The sequence below is a fragment of the Mobula hypostoma genome, chromosome 10 (assembly GCF_963921235.1).
Source record: "Mobula hypostoma chromosome 10, sMobHyp1.1, whole genome shotgun sequence".
Lineage (NCBI taxonomy): Eukaryota > Metazoa > Chordata > Chondrichthyes > Myliobatiformes > Myliobatidae > Mobula > Mobula hypostoma.
This window is the reverse complement of record NC_086106.1, coordinates 77,994,737-78,006,952: the sequence shown is the minus strand read 5'-3', so window position 1 is coordinate 78,006,952 and position 12,216 is coordinate 77,994,737. Positions and strand designations below refer to the sequence as shown.

Here is a 12,216-nt window from a genome sequence, read left to right as displayed (position 1 = left end):
TTAAGTGGGAAGCTAAATCATTAAAATATTTAGGAATAACCCTGCCGAAGGATCTTTCAACACTGTCACAGGTAAATTATGGGCCATTAATCTCAGAGATAAAAGCAGATATGCATAGATGGAATCTTATCCCCTTTTTAAGTTTAAATTCAAGGATAAATACTATAAAAATGAATATTCTTCCTCGGTTATTGTATCTTTTCCGTACTTTACCAGTGGAGGTGGATGATAATCAATTCAGGGAATGGGACAAATGGATTTCCCGCTTCATTTGGCAAGGAAAGAAACCTAGAATTCGATATAACACCTTACAGTTAGGGAAGGAAGGAGGAGGTATGGTTCTTCCTTGCCTGAGAAATTATTTTTATGCCTCACAGATAACCCCTCTGTTATATTGGTGTAATAGGGAATATAAGGCTAGATGGAAGGAAATAGAATTTGGATTGGTTGACAGTTTTCCTCTACAGGCCTCAATAGCTGACAAAGGATTGATGGCCCAATTGGAAAAATTTAAAAACAGTTGGATAAATCTTACATTAAAAGTATGGCAGAAGGTGGTTAATTCATGTGGAACTAATGACATGTTAAAACTCTTTAGATGGTGTGCATATGATACCGAATTCCTTCCCAACAGAGGAGATAAAAGATTTGAGCTATGGATAAAGAAAGGTCTTACAACCTACCTCTCATTTATAGACAAAAGAGTATTATAAAGTTTCCAAATCCTGCAGGACAAACATGGCCTAGAACATAATGACTTTTTTAGGTACCTTCAAGTACGAAACTATGTTAACCAGAGTTGTAGATATACAGACCTATCAACTATAGAATTAGAATTTTTCAAGATTCTGAATTCGGCTTGCAGTTCAATACCTAGTAAATCAGTTTCTCGATTATGTAATGCACTCTCCCATGCTAAAAATGTAAATACACTGTATATTAAAGAGAAGTGGGAGAAAGAAGCGGGGTTGATACTTTCAGAGGAGGCTTGGGGGAAAATCTGCAGCTTTCAATGGTCCTTGACTAATTCTTTGACTTGGAGAGAACATTGTTGGAAAAATATTATAAGATACTTCAAGAACCCATATCAGGAAAAATATAAAGATACAAACGTGACGTGTTGGAGAAGGTGCAGCTCCAAGGAGGCAAATCATTTCCATATTTTCTGGGATTGCCCTAAATTAAGTCTATATTGGGAAGGTATTCATAGAACATTAGTTAAGGTACTTAGGTCCCAGATACCTCTGAACTTTGAGATGCTCTATTTGGGGCATGTATTGTTTCTTGAACAGAAGGAAGATATAAAGTTGCTGCAGGCCCTCTTAGCGGCAAGTAAGAAATCAATCACTAGAAAGTGGCTAAATCCAATACCACCTACATTAGAAGATTGGCACGAAATTATCTTGGAAATATTTAAAATGGAAAAGTTGACTTACTCCCTGAGAATTCAAAAAGAAAAATTTTATCAAATCTGGAATAAATGGATTGAATATATAACCCCAATGCGAGCAGACTTTAGATGACTCCTAATGATTTATACTGCTCTTCTCATCAACACAGTAATATTGCTAACGTAAGCACCCCTAGTCTAACTGTCCCTTTTTTTTTGTTTTCTTTTGGAAAATAGAGGATTAACACAAGTAAAGGGAAAGATTTGGGAAAGGGATAAAAAATGAAAAAATTAAGTAAATAAGTACATAGGGATTGGATAATTATGTCTGCGGGCAGGAGCAAGCATGAACAAATTAGGATATAAACACCTGCAATGGTTGTTACACAGGCTTATATACAACATTTTGGACCAGTGGAAATGGTCCAGAAGAGTTATATGGAAACTATTATTACCATTTTTCTTAACAACTAATACCATTACTTAGCCTAATAGATTAGAATTACCACAGTACATAATTATCTATTTAAGTGTCTAATTTCCTTTTATATCATCTCAATGTGTACTTAAGAATGTATAAATAATTATAGTTTTATACATATAAGAAAATGGAAAAGGTTATATGTGTGAAAAAAGTACGTGATATTTGTGAATTCCTTATCCAAATAAAAATAAAATTTAAAAAAAGAACAAATCAGAAATTATTGTGATTTTGTATATCTTTCAGCTTCTCACTAGATAGATGCACTGTGTAATCCCCGAGTAGTGAATGGAAATAAAAAGTATTAATAATTTTTACAATCCACTCCAATCTGCTCCCTGGAATGCAGGAGAATGAAGGAAAATCTTGCAGAGGCATATAAAATGATGATGGGTATAGAAAGAATGAATTCATGCAGGCTTTTTCCATGCATTTTGGGCGAGACTCGAGCTAGGGGTTTACGGTGAAAGGTGAAATATTTATGGGGTATCTGAGGAGGAACTACTTCACTCAGAGGTTGATATGAGTGTGCAATGAGCTGCCAGCAGAAGTGGTAGTTGCAGGTTCAATTGTAACATTAAAAGGATGATGAGAGAGGTATGAAGTGCTATGATGTGGGAGCTGATAAATGGGGCTAGGCAGAAAACCAGGCCAGTACAGGCTGGGTAGGCTGAATGGCCTGCTTCTGAGTTGTAGTGCTCTATGACTCTATAATCATGTCCCTAATGATCAACTACCCTAAAGGTCAGAGTAGACTCAGGCACTCAGTTAATTTAAAACAGAGATCAATAGATTTCAGTTTATTCTGGAAGCAAAGGATGTGGGGTTAATGCAAAGTGGCACTGAATCATTCAGAGTCTTTCCCAACCAGAAGACCTGGATGATCCAAGAGAACCGCTATCTGTTGAGGGCCAGACAAGTGGTATTCAGGTCTGGTGACCAAGTAAAATGCAAGAGGTCCAGGTTCAACCTCCAGAAAGCCATCTCACAGGGAAAGAGGCAATTACAGACCAAAAAAATTGTTGAAGGATGCTCAGCTTCAGGGGTTGTGGCAGGGCTTGAATGCTATCACTTCCTAAAAAGTGAAATCAAACGACATGATAGTGTGGAGGGCTGACAGAGGTTACACCAGGACATCGATAGGGTGCAAAACTGAGCTGAGAAATAGCAGATGGAGTTCAACCCAGGTAAGTATGAAGTGATTCATTTTGGTAGGTCAAATATGTGGCAGAATATAGTATTAATGGTAAGACTCCTGGCAGTGTGGAGGATTAGAGGGATCTTGGGGTCCGAGTCCATAGGACACTCAAAGTTGCTGTGCGGGTTGACTCTGTGGTTAAGAAAGCATATGGTGCATTGACCTTCATCAGTCGTGGGATTGAGTTTAGGAGCTGAGAGGTAATGTTACAGCTATATAGGATCCTGGTCGGGCCCCACTTGGAGTATGTGCTCAGTTCTGGTCGCCTCACTATAGGATGGATGTGGAAACCATAGAAAGGGTGCAGAGGAGATTTACAAGGATGTTGCCTGTATTGGGGAGCATGCCCTATGAGAATAGGTTGAGTGAACTTGGCCTTCTCTCCTTGTAGCGACGGAGGATGAGAGGTGACCTGATAGAGGTGTATAAGATGATGAGAGGCATTGATGGTGTGGATAGTCAGAGGCTTTTTCCCAGGGCTGAAATGGCTAACATGAGAGGGCTAAGTTTTAAGGTGCTTAGAAGTAGGTACAGAGGAGATGTCAGGGGTAAGTTTTTTTTTACACTATTACGAACTGTAACATTTTAGAAATAAACCAACGACAAGAGATTTTGCACTGGATCGGGTTTTAATGTTAAAACCTCTATCTTTATTAGTATCTACTTATAATATTATAACTTAACCAAGGTGAACAAATGTTAACAGTGTTATGTATATATATATATGTGTGTGTAATACAGCTCCCAAACTAAGTTAAGCTTGGGGAAACAAAGCTTAGTGTCTTGAGATGGTAAAGTAGGAAAGTTCAGTTCATCCACGGAATGAATGATAGGAGAGAGATATTTGTAATCCGGGGTGAAACATAGAGAAGAGGTAATTACGAAGTATTCCACAGATTCCACAATGGTAAAACTAGATAACAGTTGCTATAGATCTTGTCCTTCATGTCGTTCCAAATCCACATACGAATTATCACTGAAAGTGATCTGTCTCTCTTTTTCAATATTTTTATTGATTTTGACTTCTATATATAGAGGAATACAGAGTTCAAGAGAATATATATTATAAAACAAAAGACAAAATATAATACCAGATACAGTATATTGAATTACATTAACAAACTCCTTACTCTATATTCATATGGATTAGATTAGTTCGTATATTAGAATATAAGCAATTCTATTAAGAAAAAGAAAAATCTACAACCACTACCAAAGCCGAAGCCGTTTGAGGAAAAAAAAGAAACTTATCAGATAATGAAATATACAAACCCCATTTCCAGAAAAGTTGGGATATTTTCCAAAATGCAATAAAAACAAAAATCTGTGATATGTTAATTCACGTGAACCTTTATTTAACTGACAAAAGTACAAAGAAAAGATTTTCAATAGTTTTACTGACCAACTTAATTGTATTTTGTAAACATACACAAATTTAGAATTTGATGGGTGCAACACACTCAACAAAAGTTGGGACAGAGTTAAAATAAGATTGAAAAGTGCACAGAATATTCAAGTAACACAGGTTTGGAAGACTCCACATTAAGCAGGCTAATTGGTAGCAGGTGAGGTATCATGACTGGGTATAAAAGTAGCGTCCATCAAAGGCTCAGTCTTTGCAAGCAAGGATGGGTCGTGGCTCACCCCTTTGTGCCAAAATTCGTGAGAGTATTGTTAGTCAGTTCAAAAGGAACATTTCTCAACGCGAGATTGCAGAGAATTTAGGTCTTTCAACATCTACAGTACATAATATTGTGAAAAGATTCAGAGAATTCAGAGGCATCTCAGTGCGTAAAGGGCAAGGTTGGAAACCACTGTTGAATGCGCGTGATCTTCGAGCCCTCAGGCGGCACTGCCTAAGAAACCGTCATGCTGTGACAATTATAGCCACCTGGGCTCGGGCGTACTTCGGAAAACCATTGTCACTCAATACAGTCCGTCGCTGCATCCAGAAATGCAACTTGAAACTGTATTACGCAAGGAGGAAGCCATACATCAACTCTATGCAGAAACGCCAGCGAGTTCTCTGGGCCCGAGCTCATCTCAGATGGACTGAAAGACTGTGGAACCGTGTGCTGTGGTCAGATGAGTCCACATTTCAGGTAGTTTTTGGAAAAAAGGGGTGTCGAATTCTCCGTGCCAAAGATGAAAATGACCATCCAGATTGTTATCAGCGAAAGGTGCAAAAGCCAGCATCTGTGATGGTATGGGGGTGCATCAGTGCCCACGGCATGGGTGAGTTGCATGTATGTGAAGGTACCATTGACACTGAGGTGTATATTAGGATTTTAGAGAGACATATGTTGCCATCAAGGCAACGTCTTTTCCCGGGACGTCCATGCTTATTTCAGCAGGACAATACCAGACCACATTCTGCATGGGCTACAACAGCGTGGCTTTGTAGACACAGAGTGCGTGTGCTTGACTGGCCTGCTGCCAGTCCAGATCTATCTCCTATTGAAAATGTATGGCGCATCATGAAGAGGAGAATCAGACAACGGAGACCACAGACTGTTGAGCAGCTGACGTCTTATATCAAGCAAGAATGGACAAAATTTCCAATTGCAAATCTACTACAATTAGTATCCTCAGTTCCAAAACAATTAAAAACTGTTATTAAAAGGAAAGGTGATGTAACACAATGGTAAATATGCCTCTGTCCCAACTTTTGTTGAGTGTGTTGCAGCCATCAAATTCTAAATTTGTGTATGTTTACAAAATACAATTAAGTTGATCAGTAAAACTATTGAAAATCTTTTCTTTGTATTTTTGTCAGTTAAATAAAGGTCCACGTGAATTAACATATCACAGATTTTTGTTTTTATTGCATTTTGGAAAATATCCCAACTTTTCTGGAAATGGGGTTTGTACTATTAACCAATTTCTGTACTTTAACAAGAAGTCAAAGATTATGAAAATAAATTAAAAACAGCCCCCACAAATTTTGAAAATCTTGGTTAGATTCAGAAATTGAACAATGAATCTTTTCTAAATTTAGACATGCCATAACATCCCGTAACCACTGAGCGTGATTAGGCTGAACAGCATCCTTCCATTTAAACAAAAGCACCCTTCTAGCCATAAGAAAGATAAAAGCCAGAATGTTTAGATCAGATGTCTTCAAAATGATATCAAAACGAAAGTGATCTGTCACAGGGATATTGTCTTCAACTGGCTGCCACACAACATACCCAGGCAAGGGTTGACACATAAGTGGTCTGCACAGGATATCCCGAAAAATCCACTCCTTTGGATCATACGAAGTGACAGACCCACATTCGTTGTGCACCATGTGCCAATATTTAACCCAAACTTTTAGGCTTAAAAGAGTTTCAAACCATCGCAGTGACCAGCTGAAATTTCAGCAGCTGGTGTGTCCCTCTCTCCCTCTCTCCCTACTTCTGACCATGACTGACTTGCAGCTTGTTTAACTTTAAAACAGGGACACAGACAGTCACAGTCGAGAGAGAGAGAGAAGGCAACCAGCTGCTGAAATTTCAGCTGGTCACTACGATGGTTTGAAACTCTTTTAAGCTCAAACGATTGGGTTAAATATCGGCACACGGTGCACTACGAATGTGGGACTGTCACTTCATATAATCCACAGGAGTGGATGAAATGGTCTCTCAAAATAATGATGTAAATTGTGTTGTCAAAACATCTGATTGACGAAAATCAACACAGATGGTACATCTAAACATGATGAAACCATATTTTAACGAGCAGGCATATCTGTGAGCGTCTTTATTCTAATCAAACATTGTCTCCGTCAGATTAACAAATTCGGCTATTCTAGAAACATTGATAACAAGTTGGCCCATTTACAGCCACAGCAACGACAGCAAATGGAGGAATTAATTTTGAAGTTTAAAAATTTATTTCCTGATGTTCCAAACCGAACCACAGTCATATCACATGATGTGGATGTTGGGAATGCCCAGCTGATTAAACAACACCCCTGTCGCATGAACATAGAAAATGTAAATTAGCTGAACAAGAGATTGAATATATGCTAAAAAATGGTATTATAAGGCCTTCAACTTCAGATTGGAGTTCACCTTGTGTATTTATACCTAAACTAGATGGTAGAATTAGGTTTTGCACTGACTATAGAAAGGTGAATGCTGTAAAAAAAAACAGATGCTTATCCCATCCCTAGGGTGGATGATAGTATAGACAATGTTGGAAAAATTAAGTTTCTTACAAAGATTGCTCTGTTGAAAGGATACTGGTGTGTTCCACTGACAGAGAGAGGTAGAGAAATTTCTGCATTTGTAACACCTTCTGGGCTGTGTGAATACAATGTTCTGCTGTTTGGAATGAAAAATGCACCAGGAACATTTCAGAGAATGATTAATTCTGTAATTCAAGAGTTAAAACATACAGATGCCTATATTGATGATTTAGTCACAGGGAATGACACATGGGAAGCACATATCTCTGCAGTGGGAGAGTTGTTTGAAAGGCTCTCAAAGGCCAGCCTTACAGTTAATTTAGCTAAGAATGAATTTGGCCATGCCACTGTGACCTATCTTGGTCATGTGGTAGGTCAAGGTGAGTTAGCTCCTGTTCAAGCAAAGGTTCAGGCAATTTCTAAAGTTCCCATTCCAACTGGTAAAAAGGCTCTTAGAAGGTTTCTGGGAACGGTTGGATATTATTGCAAGTTCTGTAAGAACTTTGCTGACATTGCTCTTCCTTTGACTAACCTCCTGAAGAAGGGTGAAAAGTTTGTTTGGATAGAACCTTGCCAGGAGGCATTTGATCAGTTAAAAGCCATTTTATGTCATCAACCTGTGCTCCGAGCACCTGATTTGACAAAGCCATTCTCTATAGCTGTGGATGCCAGTGATGAAGCTGCAGGGGCAGTGTTACTACAAAAGGATGATTGTGATGAAGTTGAACATCCTGTAGCTTACTTTTCAAAGAAATTCAATGAGCATCGAAGAAATTATTCCACCATAGAGAAAGAATTATTGTCACTTGTTTTGGCTTTGCAGCATTTTGATGTTTATGTTTGCCCAGCTCAGAAACCACTTGTGATTTACACAGATCATAATCCATTGATGTTTTTAAGTAAGATGAAGGACAAAAACAGAAGGTTGTTAAATTGGAGTCTGACTTTGCAGGAATATGATCTTATGATAACTCACATTAAAGGCAAAGATAACGTAATTGCAGATTGTCTTTCCAGATGTTAAGCTTGCAATGTATTTTTAATAGTGGAGTAGAATCTGGTATTTGTAAACGCTTCTGCAATATGTTTTATGATTACCATACATGTATTGTTTCACATTGTGTAGTTTGCAGTTAAAATTTTGCTCTTGCAGATCAAAATGTTCCTTTTTGTGGGGGAAGTGTTATGAACCCACAGGTTTCATTTACTGTGGACTGTTACTTTAAGAGCGCCCAAATGAGGCGGGAGTATGATGTTGTTCACTGACTGACTTGTAGCTTGTTTAACTTTAAAAGGACACAGACAATCACGGTCAGAAGTCACAGTAGAGAGAGGGAGACCAGCTGCTGAAATTTCAGTGACTGTCTGTGTCCTTGTTTCAAAGTTAAACAAGCTGCAAGTCAGTCAGTGAACAACATCATAGTCCCGCCTCATTTAGGCGCTCTTAAACTAACAGACCACAGTAAACGAAACCTGTGGGTTCGTAACAACACAGGGAGTGGTGAGTGTGTGGAATGGGCTGCTGGCGACGTGGAGGCGGATACAATAGGGTCTTTTAAGAGACTCCTGGACAGGTACATGGAGCTTAGAAAAATAGAGGGCTGTGGGTAACCTTAGGTAATTTCTAAGGTAAGGACATATTTGGCACAACATTGTGGGCCGAAGGGCCTGTATTGTGCTGTAGGTTTTCTATGCTTCTATGTCATATGTGAAAATACAGTTTTGCTGCTAGAAACCTCAATGCCTTTTATACTCACTTTGACCATCAAAACATGGAAGCATCTTCACAAACTCCCACAGCCCCTGACAACGCTGTGATTTCAGTCACTGAGGCTAACATGAGAGCATCCTTCACTGGGGTAAACCCACAGGAACCATCCCACCCAAACGGGGTACCTGGGAAGTACTGAAGACCTGTGCTATTCAACTGGCTGAAGTGTTTGCTGATATCTTTAACCTCTTACTTCAGCAGTCTGATGTACCCTGCTGCTTCAAGCAGGCTTCAATTATACTGGTGCCCAAGACGAACATGGTGACTTGACTCAATGAGTTGTCTAGTAACTTACACCCACTGTAATGAAGTGCTTTGAGAGGTTGGTGATGAAACATATCAGCTCCTGGCTGAGGAGCGACTTGGATCGGCTCCAATTTGCCTGCTGTCACAATGCATCAACATCAGATGTCATGTCATTGACTCTACTCAGCTCTGGAATATCTGGACAGTGAAGGTGCATACAGCAGCAAGTTCTTCATTAACTACAGCTCTGCATTCAGTACCATCATTCCCTCAGAACTAATCAATAAGCTCCAAGACCTTGGCCTCAATACCTTCTTGTGCAATTGGATCTTCAATTTCCTCACTTGCAGACCCTAGTCAGGTCAGATTGGCAACGACATCTCCTCCACAATCTCCATCAGCACAGGTGCACCACAAGGCTGTGTGCTTAGCCCCCTGATCTACTCGCCTTATACTTTTTACTGTGAGGTTAAGTACAGCTCCAATGCTGTTGATAACACCAGTGTTGCGGGGTGAATCACAAGTGGTGACGAATTCGCATATCGGAGGGAGATTGAAAATCTGGCTGAGTGGTGCCACAACAACCACCTCTCACTCAATGTTAGCAAAACTAAAGAACTGATTATTGACTGCAGGAGGAGGAAACCAGGGGTTTATGAGCTAGCCCTCATCAGTGCATCAGAGATGGAAAGAGTCAGCAACTTTAAATCCTTCCGCGTTATCATGTCAGAGGATCTGTCCTGGGTCCTGAATGTAACTGCTCTTACAGAGAAGGGACAGCAGTGCCTATACTTTCTTTGAAGTTCATAAATTCAGCATGTCATCTAAAACCTTGACAAACTTCAAAAGATGCACAGAAGACATTATACTGACTGGTTGTATCATGGCCTAGTATGAGAACTCCATTGCCTTTGAATGGTAAAAACTACAAAAAGTAGTGGATATAGCCCAGTCCTTCACAGGTAAAGCCCTCCCCAACATTGAGCATTACCACAAGGACGGCTGTCACAGAAAAGCAGCATCTTTCATCACTATCCAGGCCGTACTCTCTTCTCCCTGCTGCCATTAGGAAGCAGGTACAGGAACCACAAGTCCCACACCACCAGGTTCAGGGACAGTTAATACCCCTCAGCCGTCAGGCTCTTTGAACCAGAGTGGATAACTTCACTCACCCCTACACTGAACAGATTCCACAATCTATGTACACTTTCAGGGACTCTACAATTCATGTTCTCAGTATTTATTGCTTATTGATTTATTATTTTGTTTTCATTTTGTATTTGCAGTGTGTTGCCCTTTGTACATTGGTTGCTTGTCCATCTCTGTCGTGTGCAGTTTTTCATTGATTTTTGTCTGTCTTTCTATTTACTGTGAATGCTTGCAAGAAAATGAATCTCAAGTAGTATATGCAGACATATATGTAATAATTTTACTTTGAACTAGATCAGCCATGATGCTAATGAATGTCAGACCTAGGATTAAAAGGTTGAATGCCCCACTCCTCTTCCTATTTCTTATCTTCATGTTTATTTTTCATTTTCTTAATGATAAAACATGATTTATTAGTTAGAAAAAAATATAATTATGATCATGTCCTCAGAACATACCGATTTGATTCACATCCAATTAAGTAGCTGGGAAGTAAAATTACTGTTGTAAAATAGTGCTTTTGCACAATAAGGCTTAACAACCAGACCATCTCTTTTTGATCATGGTAGTTCAGTGAGTAATGCCAGTAATATCATTGGGAAACATCTGCTTCTTTTTGAATAGTGGCACAGGATGATTATATTCCCGAGCATGCATGAGAGATCCTTAGTACCTCATTTAAAATATGTTTAATCAAATAACTGTACTGGTCCTCTCCAGGTTATGTCAGGGTGTAACGTAAACAGCATGCAGAGCGGAAGTGCAACCATATGTCAATATATTGAAGTAAAAACATAGGCATTCTGTGGGGGGGGGGGGTGTATAGTTAAACCAGGACGTTTAATTTAACCATTAGATTTTTCTGCAAGATGCAGTGATACTACTGTGAATTGAATTGCCTCAAAGCAGAAGGTGCCTGCAGCTCCACAGGTCTCCCAAACACTCATTCATATGAACGTTGTTGGGTGTTTGAAACCTGAGGAGTATCTGTGGTAACGTAAGTAGGGGGGATCTGTAACATTTGACAAATAGTTTCAGGATACTGGTAATTTGAACTCGGAACACAGTCATTGTCAGACAATAATATTTATGCTGCAAATCGAACATTTTTAAATTGTAGTGTTTATCACGTACAATGCAGAAACACTCAGTTATAAGATTAACATTGTTGTCGTGGTGTGAAGCAAGACATTAAAATTGTAGAAAAATAAATGTTACGTTGCAAAGCTATACATCATCCAGATGGTTCACTCTGATTGTGATGCTTTATTGTAATTCTGAAATTATTTCATTGCCTGTGGAACCTTTTTGTTGTATTATGTACATGGCAAGACAAAGTAATGCTCTGTTTTAAATGTGGTAAAGTTTTTCACATTCAAATTCTTTTTTTTTGCAAGTTATATTTCCTCTGGGTGATAATTACATTCACAAAATTTGTGTTGTTGTGTTGTAATTGTCTGCCTTGTGTTCTATAGATATACATTTGACATTACCAAATGCATGTTCTCTTCTGGAAATATCACAGAAAAGCTACGTGTCAGCTCTTTTGACTGCAGAGGAGAAGTGGTTGTGGATCTGTATGCAGGTAACATCAAGAATCAATAGCTGAACCACAATGAGCTGCATGGGCATATTCCATGCATTGATTCCATAAAGTCTCTGTCTGTCAAAGTAAGAAGGGGAATCAGGAATAGGGCAATTGTTCCTGCTTTGTCATTCAATAAGAATTGGGGGGGGGAGGCATAGAGATTAGATAAAGGGCATTTATATTACACAACCTCGTAATGGATTGCTCATTCCTTGTCTG

General features: G+C 39.0%; 1 protein-coding gene across 3 annotated transcripts in view; it reads left to right on the top strand.

The window, feature by feature from the left end:
- trmt12 (tRNA methyltransferase 12 homolog) overlaps positions 1 to 12,216 on the top strand; it is a 40,701-nt gene that overhangs the window by 16,665 nt on the left and 11,820 nt on the right. For all 3 annotated transcript variants that reach the window (XM_063060667.1, XM_063060669.1, XM_063060666.1), the window contains exon 6: positions 11,885 to 11,994. In XM_063060667.1, coding sequence (XP_062916737.1) covers positions 11,885 to 11,994 — 110 coding nt within the window. The remainder of the gene's footprint in view (positions 1 to 11,884; positions 11,995 to 12,216) is intronic.